The 18821-nt window shown below is 44.6% G+C and overlaps 1 protein-coding gene across 1 annotated transcript; it reads left to right on the forward strand.

Annotated features, from left to right (window-relative positions):
• The first annotated feature begins 12970 nt into the window (after window positions 1-12970).
• Window positions 12971-18634, forward strand: fam131c (family with sequence similarity 131 member C). The gene is made up of 6 exons (XM_041857894.2): window positions 12971-13318; window positions 14603-14658; window positions 15786-15876; window positions 16565-16747; window positions 17216-17314; window positions 17514-18634. The coding sequence occupies exons 1-6, from the start codon at window positions 13288-13290 to the stop codon at window positions 17786-17788; spliced, it is 735 nt and encodes a 244-aa protein (XP_041713828.2). The 5' UTR covers window positions 12971-13287; the 3' UTR covers window positions 17789-18634.
• Window positions 18635-18821: the final 187 nt, after the last annotated feature.

An 18821-nucleotide genomic window follows, 5' to 3' on the forward strand; every position in this document is an offset into this window, starting at 1 on the left:
ACATTTTCATACTGGCCCCCCGTGGGAATCGAACCCACAACCCTGGCGTTGCAAGCGCCATGCTCTACCAACTGAGCTACACGGGGCCCACATACGTTAACATGATGTTGCATTGGTGTATGCCACAGTCTTGAGGTTTTTGTCTTAGTCCAGGTTGGGGTGTTGTTGGCTACTGTTGTGCCTTATCTGGGCTTGATTCAGATGTCAAGCTATCATATGAATTTGAGTTTATATGAAAATAACGTGTGAAAAGATATGAGGTACTCCTCATGTTCAGTTTAACTGGCCGCAAAGGCTTGTGTTAATCGATTGGGATCAAGAACATCACTTATAATGAAGCACTTCAATAAGTAACAATTGGGTTGAGTTGCCATTATTATTATCATCATGCCATAGGAAGATCATTTGAAATAAAATGAGGCAGCTGAAAGAATTTGTTTATATTTGGGTCGTTCCACGAAATGAGTTCCTTTTGCGTCCCTTTGATATTTTAAGTAGAAATTGTGCACACAAAAAAACATGTTATAGTAAATTAAGTGCCCTTTAAAATAGACCACATGGTAAATTCAACAAATCAGATTTTTTTATATGAATGAATACTTGCTAAAGTGCCATAATGCAGCATTTTGACATGTCCCTTTGTTCATCCTCTTTGACTTCTAGGAAGATTTTAACCCACTTAACCCCAAAAGTTGTAAAGCCCTAGTTATTTTGTTGCCTTGACAGTCATTTCTGAAGATTATTATTCATTTCATGTTAGTGATTCCATGATTATTCTTTTTTAACACCTGTCCCTTATTTTAAGGTCAACCCTGTTACGTGAAATAAAGTCTTGTTTTAATATGTTGAAACTATTCCTTTTTAAATATTTTATTTTCAAAAGAGACATTGAACATCTAATAGTAAAATATTAGTGTAAAAGCAGGTGAGCTGGTTCTACTCTTTGGCCGTTTTGTTGTGGAAAACTGAGTGGGTCGAGCATAACATGTCAACCCTGAGTGGCGCAGTGGTCTAAGGCACTGCATCGCAGTGCTAACTGTGCCACTAGAGATCCTGGTTCGAATCCAGGCTCTGTCGCAGCCGGCCGCGACCGGGAGACTCATGGGCGGCGCACAATTGGCCCAGCGTCGTCCAGGGTAGGGGAGGGAATGGCCGGCAGGGATGTAGCTCAGTTGATAGAGCATGGCGTTTGCAACGCCAGGGTTGTGGGTTCGATTCCCACGGGGGGGCAGTATAAAAAAATATGTATTCACTAACTGTAAGTCGCTCTGGATAAGAGCGTCTGCTAAATTACTAAAATGTAAAATGTAAATGTAAACCCTGTTACCCATAGATAGACAGGCTAGAAATCTTTTAACAATGTAATTGTTTGTGAAGCTTGCATTCAATTGCCACTCCCTGCTGCACACAAGCTTCCATTCCCACTGTCACAAGGGGATTTATGGCTGCTTTAAGATGAAGTCGTCAACCCTGTTACTTTATTTGGCACTTAATAGGCAGTTACTATAGTAATTTTTTTACTTAACCTCTGAGATGGGGGGGGGAAAGTTTTTTTAAAATTATTTTATAAATTTTAACGTGCTCTTTGACAGAATTGTATTATTATGTGAAATAAAATGTTATTTTCACCAAGTTACACTACTCGAAAGGTACCTAATTGGTGGAACGACCCATTTAATGATGGATTTAATTTTGAAAGGTATTGTGTCAAGCTTTATCAAGTCAGGATTACATTATTAGTGTGTGCCTTTTTTCAAAGTTGGTTGAAAGTACAAATACCCAACATTTTTCTATTAAATAGATGATTTAGGATTAGAAATGCTTGTTGCGATTTCAGAGAATGTGAAGTGTAGTTTTTTTTTAAATCAGAACTTAGATTTACTATTATTTTCTTGTTCCAATTGCTTTATCCATATTTCTTATTTGGTGTTCAGTAACAAGTGTTTTATGGGATGAAACTATTTGCTTTGAGAATGCAGATACCATTACACTTGGTTTATTATTTTTCCTCTCAATGCATTTCACTGATAAAGTGCCTGTTTCTGGTAATACCAAGAAAGTATCAATTTTCTTCAGTCTTAATTGACCAGCTCATCCATATCCAATCATTTTCCCAGATCTGTTTGTGCTCTTGCCAACACACCAAACAATGGAGTTGGCAAGAGCACAAACAGATCTGGTACTAGCCTATATCCAAAAGACAGTGTGCATTATTTATCCCAGTGCTCTAAAAAGATGACTGCAAATCAGTTTGTTACTGACTCTCTTCACTACTTCACTTTTTGCTGTAACTTTTTTGGACTGTCTTATTTCACAAATCTTATGCTCCTTGTTTCATATATGAATATAGACGTCTTGTGAATTTTTCCAATTTCCATTTGGAAAAGGGACTTGACTTACATTTTTGCCTTTTGTATAATTTGACTTTTTAAGCATATTTTACTGCTTTTTATATGAAAGTAACAAATGTGATGTTCAATTTAGGTAACTTTCATCAAAGGGATGTCCAACACTCTTAATGTAGCTGTCTTTCAGACAAATTAGCAGTTTCTTGATTTAAAAGTAAACTCTGTTTTATACTTTATTTAATAGTCTATTTATTTTTTACTTTTATTTATTGACATAATTACACTGAGCTGAGATTTATTCGTAATTGAAGGTTGACTTTCAGTCACAAACTTTTCGTTGCCTTTCATTCATATTTGATTCCATTTGTTGCCGTTGACTAATGATTGACGTGCCAAAAAACACCACTTACAATAAAGCCTGAAATTTGATTTCCTTTTGCATTGTCCACTTATTGATGTAATTTACAAACACGGTACTGAGGATTTCGTTTTTCTGTATGAATGTGTTTTCCCCCCAGATAGGCTACAGGGGAAATTATGTTTAAAATAAACCTGGATATCATTTTAATGTGGCTGTTTTATATTTACTCATTTTGCGTCACAAACATCTATTTTCTTATGTTAAAGAGTAGTGCATTACAATAACTTAATTCCAGTATTGGATTGATATGAATGCAGTTCCTGTGTCAACATCACTGAAATAATTTGAGATAGAAAGGGCATTAGATTATCATAGCAAATAAATTAACTGTGATGTAAAAAGCTAGACTTGATAACTGCTTAATCAGAGTTGGTCCAAACGTTAAACATTCTCAATGCCTTGATGATTATCTTGTGTTTTTGTTTGTTACAAAATGTAAATATCTTGATCTACAATTAAATGACTTTCCCCATTTGGGAAATCACCAACGTAGTATCAGAACTTCTCCCATAAACTTTAGGCTTATGTTTAACTCGATATAATAAGACCAATCATTAGCCACTTACTCAACTGGCAACATTGGCTTTTCAAGATTTAAGATCTCTAATGAGTCATGGTCAACATGCAGATGACTGAAAACCACTGTGCCATGCAGTCTGGCAAGCCCAGACCTGCCCTTCTCTAAGTTGCACTTGGTGGTGTTGACCAAGCCTCTCCTAATCTCATTCAGGTTAACCTTGGATCTGGCGCCGTCCATTTTGAATTAGCTGGGGTTGATTGATGCAGGTAATAAAGCATATAATGCCTTCCATAGATAAGATGAACAAACGAAAAAACTAATGTAAACATTTAAATATGGAATTAATCTAGCTGGGAAAGTGGGCCAACAAACAACTAACAGGTAGACCAAGCATGGCAACAGTGATAGTCATGTAAGCATGACTTTGTCATGGTCTTTGTCCTTGACTTAGCCTACAATGTGTGTTCTAGGACTCTGAGGTGAATGTGATGCCTAGAAATAGTCACGGCTTTGTGTGAACAGAAAAAACTACAAGGAAGTCTTCTACCATTTTCCATCCTCAGGGTTCCACCCTTACAATGTGTCTCATATGTGGTGGAACCTTTTTTTCTATGGTCCCAGAGGGAAAAACAAGAGCAGAACCACAAGCTATTTATTTGCTAAATGTGTGTGTTGATGTTTGTGTGGGAATCCATGTCAGAATGTATTTAAGCCAACAAGCAGTTGCTGTATGTTTTGTCATAACAAAATGTCTACACGGACTGAGTTGACCTTTGTATTTTATTATCTATGCACACTGACAGGGCCCTACACACTACACCCACTGATACTCCAACACACATATAAATACTCACTCCATCATTTTCTCACACACGCATAATATGCACTTCTTATTTCTTATTTTTATATTGTGTGTGTTTTTGTTCTACCTTGTTATTTTTAGTATTACATTGTTATTGATTGTCGGGTTTAGAGCTAGCAAGAAAGGCATTTCACTGTACTTGTGCATGTGACATTAAAACTTGAAACTTGTCAGTGTCTGTATGTACAGTAATATCATTTTGTGTGTGTGTGTGCATGCAGATATTTGTGCGCAGTTTAGCTGCAGGCCACAATAGCATTTGTGGTGATTGTGTTGAAGGCTTTGAGTCGATGCCTGCGTCTGGGACACATGGTTAAAGTAAAGCCTACCCTGTGGATTCTTCTGTGTGGGGGCCCGCTGTGGCTTTCACTCTTTATAGCAATCCTCCTTTTTGTGGCTTTAAAGATGTCTCTGTTCTTCTGGAAAATGGCCATTGGGGAAAAGAAACGACCATGCTACTGTTCATGTATGACTTCTCTCGTCTGCTCCTGTTTTGTTCTGGGTAGCTCTCATTTTCATGTGTGGATTCAAAACTGGCAACACTGTGGAATTTACATCCATACTAATTTTAGAGATGGGTTCCTGACCAAAAAACACATCCTCCAATTTGTGTCTATATTGGTCTTCCTTCTTCTTTCAGCTCCCCTTTCTTTCTCTTACTCTCATGCTTTAGAAAAGTATTATCTTCTTAAGTCTTTCCCCAATTTTCCAGTTTTCTTTGCATTGTCATCTAAAAAGTGCTATAAGATTATTGCAGTGTTTCTGATTGCTAGCACAATTGCTGAAACAATGCATATAAATATAAATTGATACCTGAATACTGAAGATAAAAGCAACTTTTTGTCTCTGTTTTCTGGTACTAGGCTTGGGCCCCAGAGACCTTTCCATACCGGGCGCGGTACCAGAAAACAGAGACAAAAAGTTGTTGTTACCTTCAGTATTCAGTCTGTGCTTCTGAATTTTACAGAATACAGTTTAATTGCTGTTTATATGTCTGTGTGGAGTCTCATTGGTGCTTCATAGCAGGAGGATCTTGCTCTGCAAAAGCTTTTAGATTTTAACGCCACACAGCCTGGGTGGTATAGTCTTAAATAGTTGTACATGTGGGCCCCAGGTTCGGTCTAAATAATTCTCAATTTGGATTAGCCATTTAACCCCCTAGTAAGTAACCTAATAAAAAAAATCACCATCAAAATCCGTCAGTTTAAACTAGAGATTTTTTGCATTGAATGCGTCTCAATCCACCGCATCTGCGGATGTCGCACTTCCGCATCTGCGGTGAAAGGTGGCAGGGCTAGAGCGGTGTTTGTCAGACCATGAGACTCACGAAAACGTCTGTAGCGTCCGAACAGTTTGAAATACAAACTATTATGGTCACCGCTCTATGGAAAGGGGAGACTCTCACGAACACTATGGTGGTCTCTGTTTTGCTCTACAACCCCCACAAGTGTCAGGGGACTCGTCTGAAGTCAGTACCGTCGATGTGCCAACTTCTGTTTGTAGCGTCTGAACCGTCTGGGCTACAAACTAATGTGACTCGTCTGAAGGTAACCCAGTACCGGTTTTAAAAAATGAATGGAAGTATGAAGGTAGTTTTGTGCCTACCCAAAAAAGGGGTTAAATATGTGTAAAAAAAGAAAAACAATATTTCCTGAGCTTTCTTAAATCTCCTAGATATTGGACAGATATTATTGTCACGATCGCCTATGAAATACGACCAAAGCGCAGCGTTGGGAGTGAACATGACTTTAATGTTGAAATAACGACAAAACAAAACACGATCCGTAACGTCCTCAGTACATCGACTGAACATAGAACAAAAACCCACAAACAAACAGTGAAACACAACAGTATAAATATGGCTCCCAATCAGAGATAACGAGCCGACAGCTGACACTCGTTACCTCCGATTGGGAGTCATTGACCAATCACCACTAAACACCAACAAAATGAAACTCACCCAACCCCAACACCACCAAATGAGATACACCCTGGCTCTAACACACAGTCCTAGAACCAGAGTGTGACAGTACCCCTCCCCAAAGGCGCGGACTGCGACCGCGCCTAACTACAAGCAAACAGGGGAGGGCTGGGTGGGCATTCCTCCTCGGCGGAGGCTCCGGCCCGGGCTTCCTCCCCATTTCCTCTCCAACCCCCAAAGTACCCCTGGGCCTGTCTAGCCCCGCTGGCCGGAACCGGACTGACGACACGCGCCCCTGGCTTGGTGCGTGGATCCCGGCTGGACGGCTCTGGCGGATCCCGGCTGGACGGCTCTGGCGGATCCCCGCTGGACGGCTCTGGCGGATCCCGGCTGGGACGGCTCTGACGGATCCCGGCTGGACGGCTCTGGCGGATCCCCGCTGGAAGGCTCTGGCGGATCCCGGCTGGACGGCTCTGGCGGATCCCGGCTGGGACGGCTCTGGCGGATCCCGGCTGGACGGCTCTGGCGGATCCCGGCTGGACGGCTCTGGCGGATCCCGGCTGGAAGGCTCTGGCGGATCCCGGCTGGACGGCTCTGGCGGATCCCGGCTGGACGGCTCTGGCGGATCCCGGCTGGACGGCTCTGGCGGATCCCGCTGGACGGCTCTGGCGGATCCCGGCTGGAAGGCTCTGGCGGATCCCGGCTGGACGGCTCTGGCGGATCCCCGGCTGGGCGGCTCTGGCGGATCCCGGCTGGACGGCTCTGGCGGATCCCGGCTGGGACGGCTCTGGCGGATCCCGGCTGGACGGCTCTGGCGGATCCCCGGCTGGAAGGCTCTGGCGGATCCCGGCTGGACGGCTCTGGCGGATCCCGGCTGGACGGCTCTGGCGGATCCCGGCTGGACGGCTCTGGCGGATCCCGGCTGGGACGGCTCTGGCGGATCCCGGCTGGACGGCTCTGGCGGATCCCGGCTGGACGGCTCTGGCGGATCCCGGCTGGAAGGCTCTGGCGGATCCCGGCTGGGACGGCTCTGGCGGATCCCGGCTGGGCGGCTCTGGCGGATCCCGGCTGGACGGCTCTGGCGGATCCCGGCTGGACGGCTCTGACGGATCCCGGCTGGACGGCTCTGGCGGATCCTGGCTGGACGGCTCTGGCGGATCCTGGCTGGACGGCTCATGGCTGGCTGACGGATCTGGCTGCTCATGGCTGGCTGACGGGTCTGGCTGCTCATGGCTGGCTGACGGATCTGGCTGCTCATGGCTGGCTGACGGATCTGGCTGCTCATGGCTGGCTGACGGATCTGGCTGCTCATGGCTGGCTGACGGATCTGGCTGCTCATGGCTGGCTGACGGATCTGGCTGCTCGCGGCTGGCTGGACGGATCTGGCTGCTCGCGGCTGGTTGACGGATCTGGCTGCTCGTGGCTGGCTGACGGATCTGGCTGCTCATGGCTGGCTGACGGGTCTGGCTGCTCATGGCTGGCTGATGGTGCTGGCTGGGCGGCTAGCGGTGGAGGCGGACCCCAGCCTCGGATTGCAGTCATCACCTCCAGCAGGGCGGCTCCCATCCGCATGAGCCGCTCCTGCCCGTCACGAACCCGAGCCTCCAGTCCAGCATAGGCTGCGTCGGCTCCTGCTGATTCCATAGCAGGTGTATGATTCTGTCTGGCGGAAGGCTCTAGCGGCTCCGGTCTGGCGGACGGCTCTGAAGGAACAGGCCGGGCTGGGCTGGTGACGCACCCCGTAGGATACGTGCTTGGAGCAGGAACAGGCCGGTCCGTACCGGGAACACACACCACTGGCCTTAACTGGGGATCAGGAACGGGCCGGACCGGACTGGTAACACACTTCAGTCTCTCATGCCGTGCCACAACAACTTCCCTCCCTCTACTCGCCAATGGCTCCCGTAATCCGATAGCCTTCTCTCCAGCTCTCCCTGTGGCAGCCTCCTGCTGCCCAGGCGCCAAAGCCATGTGCCCCCCAAAAATTTTTTTGGGGAGTAACCACGGGCTTCCAGCCTCGACTCCGCGCTTCCTCTTCATACCACCTCCTCTCGGCTGCAGCTGCCTCCAGCTCTTCACGAGGGCGGTGATATTCCTCCTCATACCACCTCCTCTCGGCTGCAGCTGCCTCCAGCTCTTCACGAGGGCGGTGATATTCCTCCGGTTGTGCCCAAGGACCCTTTCCAGCCCGTATCTCCTCCCATGTCCATGAATCTTTTGGAGGCGTCCATACATCCTGTGTAGGTAGGTCCTGTTGCCGCTTGTTACGCCGCTTGGTCCTCTTGTGGTGGGTTTTTCTGTCACGATCGCCTATGAAATACGACCAAAGCGCAGCGTTGGGAGTGAACATGACTTTAATGTTGAAATAACGACAAAACAAAACACGATCCGTAACGTCCTCAGTACATCGACTGAACATAGAACAAAAACCCACAAACAAACAGTGAAACACAACAGTATAAATATGGCTCCCAATCAGAGATAACGAGCCGACAGCTGACACTCGTTACCTCCGATTGGGAGTCATTGACCAATCACCACTAAACACCAACAAAATGAAACTCACCCAACCCCAACACCACCAAATGAGATACACCCTGGCTCTAACACACAGTCCTAGAACCAGAGTGTGACAATTATGATACATTTTCTTACTGTATTTTTTGCCATTTATGAATGGGTTAATCAGTGCGTTTCTCCGGGCTATAGCAGAAAGGGGCAAATTCAATATTTTATCAAATACATTTTTTTATACCTAAAGGGGCCCTAAAAGTCCAAATCAAATAGCTAAATGATCCATAGTATGACCATCTTCAAACAATTCCATGTCAGCTTAGAACCCCCCACCCCCACACCCCCTCCCCCAACAGCTTAGACTTTTAAGAATCAAGCCTCAATAATATTCACTCTCTCCAGTGTTGCTACCTCCTCTGGATATATGAACCTTCAGGGTTTAACACATTTCACAGAAAACAAACAAACACAAAAACGCTAAGACCATTCTTCCATTTCTCTTGGTCCACGGTCTTGCGCAGCCCCCCCCCCTAATTTCCTCCTGTCTAGATATGTTTTGGGGGCCATTAATCGTTGGTGCACAATGTGAACTCCACCAGATAATTACAGTCATTAAACCAATTAGGAGGCAGATGGAGGAGGAGGCTTCGTCTGGCCCTGAGGCCTCCTATCCCTGTTATCCAGGACTGAGCCTTGGCTCTGGCATCGCTTTAAGAACCAAGGGAAATTACTTAAGCCCAGTTTTGAATTAATGCAATTTCCTGACAGTGAGGCCATAGACCTTGCCAATTTAGCTGCAGGCAAGGCATCATAGCCCAAAAGCCCAAGCTTTTGAGCACAAGGCGGCCATTTAGGTTTGTGTCATCGAAACGTGTCGTGCAGAGCTAAAAGTGCTACCCGTAGTTTCGGAGAGAAAGAGGAAAAAGGGAAAAGGAGATTAGGAAAGACAGGAGAAGGGGAAAAAGAGAGCAGTCAATTCTGTCCATGTGAGATAAGCCCCTTTTTATGGAGGTCTATGAGAGAGTTTCGAATTACCTGAGGCTTATTTGATCGAATAGAGGTTTCATTATATTTAAGCTGTTACAAATTTACTGATATAAGTGGATGAACGTGGCATTCCAGCAACTTTGAGAAAAAAAACTTAGTTGTGTCTGTAGTTCACACGCGTATCTGCCCTCTCATTGGCTAGAATGGTCCCACCTGATCTCGCCTACCATCATTGAGGACATGTATTTCCATCGTTAGAGCGGTCACTTGAATATCTTGTCAATATAATAGATAACCTTTGCAGTGGTTTTCAATTCCATCCTGCAATCGTTGAGTCAATGTTTTGGTTTCATTGTGCTGGGAACAGTAGGAGCATTATGCATGTTCAGGAAACAGTTCTAAGCCATCAGCGAGTCAAATGGGCTACAACTCTCCACATGTTGGGAAAGCCACAGACACCTCCCTGTAAAGTCTCATATGGTTAACTGTGTTGGACACGTATCTGTACTCTTTGTTGTTTCAGTCAAATGTTTCCCAGTGGTCATATTGTTATGCTTGGCCCATGTGTCGGTGAACTCTGAAAAGAGTGCAGTTGTGACATTAGCAGATGTTAGAGAAAATAAATAACATGGACAGTGTTTTGAATTATGGATTTTCATCATTATGGATTTTTTTTTTTTTACAACTAAATGGTTAAAATCTTGTAAACAATTGAAAGTAAAATTGCTTATTTACAAAAAGATTTCCCATTTTCTCTATAGGACCTTTCACTTCCAAATCTGAAAAGGGATCAAATTCATCAAAATGCAATTATTGGTCCATATTACTCTGCAAATTACCAGTGCTCAGTCTGATATCAAATTTCAATTGCATTCTCTCAGATAAAGATTGCTTTTGTATTCCATCAGCCTTAATATCTTTTGTGATCATGTATTTTTCTCCAGAGAATGAAACTATGCCCCTTGTAGCTACACAAATAATTACAAACCTTGCCAATAAGCTACCTGTAAAACATAGGCGGGTTGGTTGTTTAGCAACAAAACCAACGCGTGCGCAACTATGGGGCAAAACAGATGGGGTTGGCTTAGACTGTTGATAAAATGTAAACTGTATTTAGTCTCTAAATGTTTATTGAAAACACAAATACATTTGCACAATGAGCACTTGTCTCTAAATTACATGGTTACAGTTGTTGGTTAGCTAGCTAGCAAATGTTAGCCATATCAGCATAGACATGACATTTGAGTCAAAACACCTCAAAACAAGACATGGTATAAATAACAAGATACAACGATCTGAAATGAGCCACCTACAATTCCCCACATGGCAGTTTCTTGTCATTGTTGCTAACTATGTGACATTGTCAGCCAACCCGTCTATACAAAAATCAAAGTCTATGCTCTATGCAAGTTCTATTATTATCAACAAAAAGTCTAATTAGAAACTGAAAAAAGTTTATACTGTCTCATAACTGTCTCATTACATTGTAAGTCCCTTGTTTACACTATAAGTGTAGCCTATGACCTCTGTGTTTATATAGTTTTAAAGTATTGTGAAATGTTGGAACAATCTCCACATCAGACACCTAATAAAACAAAAGCCTATTTGCTATTCACATCAGTACTTAACAAAGACATCCTATTGTCTTAATTTAACGCTGAATCTTTTGCATGGTGCTACTCTGCAGATGTCTATGTTTATCTCTGACTCTCCTGAGTCAAAACTACAAAGTCTCTTTTAATTAAATTACTGATTCATTTGTGTCCATTCATTTGTGTCGTTTTTGGCGTCAGAAGCATGTCAACACACTGGCGACAGAGAGGAACATGGGGAGTCAATACAAGCTTCTCAGTAATAACACACTCTGACAATAGAAAGTTGTTGATTTAGGCACTGGATTTGAGAATAGTTATTTATCTATGCTCCCTAGAAAGAGGTTTACAGAAGGCGTGGGGTTGACAGGTTATGGGATAGAGGGGAGAGGACATGAGGAGAGTTGAGGAGTTGAGGGCCAGGCTAGTGCACTCCAGGGAAGGCAATGATTGACACTTCTGGGATAGTGTATGTTTCATGTAGAATCCTTGACATAAAGTTGGGTTGTGTGTATGTGTGTGTGTGTGTGTGTGTGTGTCTGTGTGTGTGTGTGTGTGTGTGTGTGTGTGTGTGTGTGTGTGTGTGTGTGTGTGTGTGTGTGTGTGTGTGTGTGTGTGTGTGTGTGTGTGTGTGTGTGTGTGTGTGTGTGTGTGTGTGTGTGCGTGTGTGTGTGTGTGTGTGTGTGTGTGTGTGTGTGTGTGCGTGTGTGGTTATTTCATTTATTCAGTGTTGGAAATGCTGCACTTTTATCTGAATACCAGCAGAGGTCAGGCTCTTCCTACATACTCTTCTTTCTCCTCTTCCATTCAGATAAAACAATTTAGCCATATCGCCTTACATTTGACATTTTAGTCATTTAGCAGATGCTCTTATCCAGAGTGACTTACAGTTAGTGAGTGCATACATTTTCATACTTCACTGCTTTAATCTTGCTACTTAAAGGACATCTTTGCAGGCTCTTTTCAGTTCGCTGATCCTAGGAATGCAGGATATTTTCAGTAATTACTCAATTTATCACAACTAATCTAGTCCTCCATCTTCAAATACATGTCATCACACATTCACCTCCTTCCCTCCTTACCCAATTAGCACAGAAAAGCTGGAACGCATAGAGTAGGGGGTTGCTATGGGAACATGATTTTCCCAATGAGGAGTATTCAACCATTGCAGGGGATGATGTCACCACATGGAGCCCCAGTTAGAACATTATAAGGGTTGGGGGCACTTTGTGTTGAGACAAAGTAGACAGAAGGAATATAACAGGTACACACATGTTCGCCTTGTGTTAATTTCGCTCACTAGATTTTACAGCTATGCAACACTTGGATTTAGGAAATGAGTATTGTGTAGACAGACACCATAAAACTCTGTAGTCTCAACTGGCAATCGCGGCTACCGTCATGGTTGCATGTGTATGATATATTACTGATACATTTGGCACTCAAATCCAATGTACGTTCATGGTCAATGTGTGTGAACTGGCTTTTAGCTCAGTAACCCTTCAAGCTGTGAGTTGGAGATCTGTATCAAGCATATTGTCTGTGGCTAGATACTAGTCTAATCATATCACCAAACCACAGTAATGTTATGAGCATAGCTCTATCTCCATATGTCTCCTCTCTCCATATGTCAGAGGTGGAAGTGTGAGTGTGAAAGTATATTTCAGGATACACTCAGGTCTCTCAGCAGCCAAAGGGTGCAGAGAGAGAATAAAGAGAGGAGAGGAGAGGAGAGGAGAGGAGAGGAGAGGAGAGGAGAGGAGAGGAGAGGAGAGGAGAGGAGAGGAGAGGAGAGGAGAGGAGAGGAGAGGAGAGGAGGGGCAGCAAACGGGCATTCAGACTTACCCCCCTTTCCCTTTCCCACTCTCCTCTCTCTCTCTTTACTCTCGCTGTCTCCTTCTCCCTCCTCTCCAGTACGAGAGATGACAGGCAATGCTTCAGCATACTGCGAGAAAGAGACCTGGCGTATCATCCCTCTTTAGTTTACTTTGTTCTCGCTGCCTCTCTTAGCTTCTTCCTGGACCAGTCTTTCTGTTTGCTTTGTTTCTCTCTCTCTCTCCCCTCATCCCCACATCTCTCTGACATGATGGTAAACAGATAACTGACCGGCTGTCTCGTCACCATGGGTACCTGCCTCTGCAAAGGTCACAAAGGTCAGTGCCTCTGTCTGTCCGTCCCTCTGTGTGCCCGTCAGTCCCTCTTTCAGTCCATGGTTGTCACATGGAATATGGGGTTGGTTGTCACTATCGACTGTGTGTCTTTTTTCCAGTGTGTGTGTGTGTGTGTTTGCATGTGTGTGTGTGCGTGTGCGTGCGTGTGTTTGTGTACTCTGGGGGGCACCTTGAGGAGACATCTACAACAGTGGAGGCTGCTTATGGGAGGAAGGCTCATAATAATGGCTGGCACGGAATTAATGGAATGGCATCAAACACCTGGAAACCATGTGTTAGATGTATTTTATACCATTCCACTGATTCCGCTCCAGCCATTACCACGAGCCCATCCTACCCAATTAAGGTGCCACCAACCTCCTGTGATCTTCAGTCTGTCCAAAGATTTTTATTGTCTCATACACCGGATAGGTGGAATGAAATGTGTTGTTTTACAGGGTCAGCCATAGTAGTACGTTGCCCCTGGAGCAAATTAGGGTTAAGTGCCTTGCTCAAGGGAACATCGAGTCGGCTCGGGTATTCGAACAGTGACCTGGACCAATACTCTAACCGCTAGGCTACCTGCTGCCCTTCCCACCTGCCCACCTGCCCACAGACACTTTTCACTTTCCATTACTAGTGGGGGATGCAATTTGACCCCACAAGGACAGTAAACTTGCTATTGGCTTCAAAGAGTAAACAGCTCCTTGACCCGATAATGTAATTTTGATGGAGCTCAATAGAGCGTGATAGAGCCCATCTGCCTGTATGGATGGATGCAGGATGGATTTGTAAATCTTTGATCCAGCTGGGAGCAATTTCTTTATGCATGTGTGCGTGTGTGTTTGTGTGTGTGTGTGTGTGTGTGTGTGCGTGTGTTTGTGCGATTGTGTGTGTGTATGTGTGTGTGTGTGTGTGTGTGTGTTCGTGACTGAAGTAAATTGATTGGGATCACTCTCCCTCTGTTGCTCCCATGTTTCCATAGCAACAGCCAATTGTATTGACAACATCTCCTGGGGGATCACCAACGTGCATGTGTCTGTGTGTGTGTGTGTGTGTGTGTGTGTGTGTGTGTGTGTGTGTGCATGTGTGTGTGTGCCTGTTTCCGCCACTGGCTCATCTGATTACCCAGATCCCAGAGAAAAGACTTGGACCGTATTAATTAATGTCCCTTCTAGGTCTCATCAACGTCAATTAACGAGCCCGTCCTCCCCAATTAAGGTGCCACCAACCTCCTGTGACGCACGCACACAAGCACATAACACCAGTGTGTTTGATTCCCTACAGAGCTCCAGAGTGCCCAGCAGCATCCCATAGAGGTTCTGCAGTCCCAGCCTGGCAAGGTCTGTTCTCACACCACTGTATGTCAATCCTGTACTGTCACTGTTTAACGAAACAATATTGTTATTCTCAGACTATTCTCTGATTGGCATTATTTAACTACTGAAAGTTGAAAGATTGTTCCAGTCTAACATAGAATATCGCCATAGAAAACGTCCCAATATTGCTTCAAAAAAGCATTCAGAATTCACTCTAGTCAAAGCCCCAGTGTCTGTCCATAAAGACAAAGGTATTGTGTCTAGTCATTGAATAACCATGAGCATTGATATGTATATTCCTCATTCTATGCAGCCGTTTCAGTTTAGTTTTTGTTGCAACATTTTCATTTACTCACACTCACTTTTACGTGTTAGCAGGAGTGCAGATTAAGATCTATAAATGTCACTTGTTTTCCTCATTATCACCTCCACACCTGGGAACTGTGTACGTGTGTGTGTACTTCAATGGAGGCTGCTGAGGGGAGGACGGCTCATAATAATGGCTGGAACGGAAACGAATGGAATGGCATCAAACCATGTGTTTGGTGTATTTGATACCATTCCACCTATTCTGCTCCAGCCATTACCACGAGCCCATCCTACCCAATTAAGGTGCCACCAACCTCCTGTGGTGTACTTGTATGTATGCCTGTGTGTGCGTGCGTGCATGCCTGTGTGTGTGTGTGCGCGCATGTGTCTGTCCGTCTCCATCGGTGTCTGTGTCTATCTGAGCGTGTGTGTACAAGTACAGATGCAGGATCTTAATTTGACCACCCTGTTGTTGCAGGAAATGTCCTGCATAGCAGGAAATGCAAACTTATAGTGTATTCAAGATTTTAAAAGTTTGTGATTTCCGTTTTAAAATGTCAGACTTGATTTGTCCTAACAAAAAATGTATTAACCCCTACAAAAATGACAATTAATTATAATCCACACTATAATTCACATTTCCTGTTGCTGCAGGATTATTTTCCTGCTGTGAGAAACTGGTCAAATTAAGATCCTATATCTGTAAGTATATTTGAGTGCATTTGTGTCTTTCTATACGTGTGTGTGTTCTAGTATGAGTGTGTGTGCCTTGTGCATTTGTGTGAGTGCCTAAAGTTGCCCTGGTGTATTGTATTGTGTTGTGTTGTGTTGTGTGTGTGCAGGGCGGCCACCCTCCATCCAACTGCAGTATGTCAGAGAAGAAGAGCAGCAGTAGTTATGACATTGGGGAGTTGGCCACTTCCTCCCTGATGGGTGAGACATGCCCAGATTGACTTGTTTTCATTATGAATCGTTCATTTGAGACGGAAAAGCCAGCCAGTCTCTCTGGGAGATTGCTAATGTAATTTCACTCACCCAATGTGTCATATCTCTCTCTCTCTCTCTGCATGCACACACACGAATGCGCACGCATGCACACACACACACACACACACACACACACACACTCACATACACACTCACATTCACACTGACATACACACTCTCTCTCTCTCACGCTCTGCTTCTCTAGTCTCTTCTCCCTTTGCTCTAAACTCCTTTACCCTTCCACCTGTTTCTTTTTGCTTCACCTCTCCAGCCTCTCTCAGCTGTAAGTTAATCATTGTGGCTAATGTGTTCTGGCTTTCTGAACATTTTCTCCAGAGAGAGCCCCCTTTAATCTTTTATAATGATAATATATTAATATATTCAACAAATAGAGTGCAGAGGGGCTAACTGCTGAAAGGTTTTCCCTCTAATGAAGACTGCCTTCTTTGAGAAAATAGCTTTACCAAAAGGCTCTCTCAACTAATAATTCCTCTCCCTCTTTTTCATCCCATCAACCCTTTCCACCTTTCCCCCTTTCCTCCTTATGTCATTTCCATCATTCCCTTCCCTGTTTCTCTCCCTCCTTTTTCTTCACAAATACCCTTTCACCTCTCTCCCTCTCTCTCTCTCTCAGGACTGGTGGTGATGATCAAGGAGCACATCACCAAGCCCACGGCCATGGCCCAGGGGCGCGTTGCACACCTCATAGAGTGGAAGGGCTGGGGGGGCGGGGGTGAAGGAGGGGGTGACCTGCAGGAAGATGAGCAGCTCTATTCTCACCTGACCGACGAGATCAAGGAGGCCCGCTTCGCCGCAGGTGAGCAGAGAGGAAACAAAGCCTTGGGTATGTCCCAAATGGCACCATACTCCCTATATATTGCACTACCCTGGTCAAATGAAGTGCACTATATAGGGAACACAACCCTTACACAACCCTTACATTTCACGCTTCTGCCTCTAACCTTAGGAAACTATTTTCCACCTTCTCCTCCCTCCTTAATCCTCCTCTTTATCCCCTCTCTCTCCAGAGTAGAACAAATAATCCTCAGCCTACAGCCTACCCGACCACTTGGAGGTGTCCGCATGGTCCTAAAGCACACCGATGCCTCATTTTGTATCACATTCCAATGATAAAACTGGGGGGGACAAAAATGCAATTTCAGAATGTGGGGGGGACATGTTCCCCCCGTCCCCAGTGAAAGCTGTGCCCCTGCACTGATGAGTGATGGAGTAGGGAAGCCAGCGGGAGGTCTTCTAACCCCTAGCATGTCCCTTGGTTTCTCAGGAGTAGCGGAGCAATTTGCCTTGGCTGAAGCGGCCATGAATGTCTGGTCGATGCACGAAGGCCCAGAACAGCCATCCTCCAGCTTAGACCCTCTGCAAGGTACTGACCATTCACTGACCAGTGCCACATCAAAATAATCCTTGTCAAATGTAGAGGCTTCTTGTATTTAGTTGAATACCATTTCCAACCCATCTTTCCACTTCTTTGTTTCACTAACTGTTTTAGCTCATGTTGAGATGTTCTCTCATGTAATAACCCCTGAATGACAATTTATGTTTTGTCAACTTCCTGTCCCCAGACAGCCACTTTGTGTCTCACTTTCTGTTAGACGTTGGCAGCGTTGGGCTCCCTCAGCATCTGTACAGTATCCACACAAAGGCCAACAACAACTACGATGCCGGCTCCCTGGGGCCTCCACACCCAGCCTTTTCTGTTTCCCCCATATCTCCCCCCTCTCAGCAAGACAGTGAGCGGTGCCCCCCAGAGGATGGGAGGTCTGGAGCTGCAGAGGCCACCACCGTTCGACACGTAGACAGCAGCTCCCTATATGAGGATGAGGTTTTTTACAACTAGCAGAACAGAAGAGAAGACACAAGAGCAATGTTTGGGGAACACTTCCATCCCCACCTTTAAAAAGGGAGACGAAACAGAAGCACTACTTTTGGACCAGTGACTGATCAAAATTCATGTTATCTAAAACCCAAAGGAGGAACAGTTCTCAGAAAGTGGGTTTCTAGGAGAAGAATAATCACACAGCAAGGAATTGGGTCGTAGACATATGAGTGAGAGACTTTGTATTTTCAGTTGAAATGTTCAGTTTTTAGACACAGATACGGTGTACGTAGAACCATCTGTAGCCTTTGAGTAAACTTTATTGAATGTACAACATTGTAAATTGTTAAATCATGTGAACTAAGGAATTGTACATAGGAAAATACATCAGTCAAGAATCACTATTCTTCTTTGTGTACATATTGTGTACATTGTACCATAATACGTTCAATTATGTGACACACGTATGGTGGAGTGGCTCGTACACCGTGCAGTTTTTGATTGAATCCAATTTCAATTAGATGGACTGAAAAGATAGATATGGTAATCAGAAGGATTTGCCACAATGAAATGTCAAGCTTGAATTAGCATTACACTCCAGAATGTCTCCACTCAGGGTCTTCCTATAGCTCTGAGATAGGAGAGAAGGAGAGAGAGAGTAGGGTGGCAGAAATAATGTGTGTACCCAATTATCTGAGTCCCCAACTATGATTAGTCATTATTCACACTTGTCTGCCAGGGAGCAGAAGGAAGGATGCAGGGAAAAGAGAGAGTGAGTGAGAAAGAGAGAGAGAGACAGGGAGATTAGAATATTACCATTATCTCGCCCCTTGTTCTTTCAATAGACATTTACACAATGCTGTATTACACATTGGCTCTGTGCTTTTGTTCCCCTGTTGCAGCCCTACAATGTCCAATTGAGGAGATGGCAGAGGTGTAACTGCGTTAGAGCTGTCAAATCTCTGAGCAGCTGCTCGTGTGGTCATTGCCACTAAACCAGACCTGTCCCACTCGCATTAGAAGTTCAGAACGAGAAAGTGTAGGCTATATATCA

The sequence above is a fragment of the Coregonus clupeaformis genome, chromosome 30 (assembly GCF_020615455.1).
Source record: "Coregonus clupeaformis isolate EN_2021a chromosome 30, ASM2061545v1, whole genome shotgun sequence".
Lineage (NCBI taxonomy): Eukaryota > Metazoa > Chordata > Actinopteri > Salmoniformes > Salmonidae > Coregonus > Coregonus clupeaformis.

Coding starts and splice junctions, on each gene's coding strand:
- fam131c (XM_041857894.2), top strand. CDS start 13,288: ATGGGTACCTGCCTCTGCAAAGGTCACAAAG. Junction 13,319..14,602: donor CCTCTGCAAAGGTCACAAAG/GTCAGTGCCTCT, acceptor GATTCCCTACAG/AGCTCCAGAGTGCCCAGCAG. Junction 15,877..16,564: donor GGCCACTTCCTCCCTGATGG/GTGAGACATGCC, acceptor TCTCTCTCTCAG/GACTGGTGGTGATGATCAAG.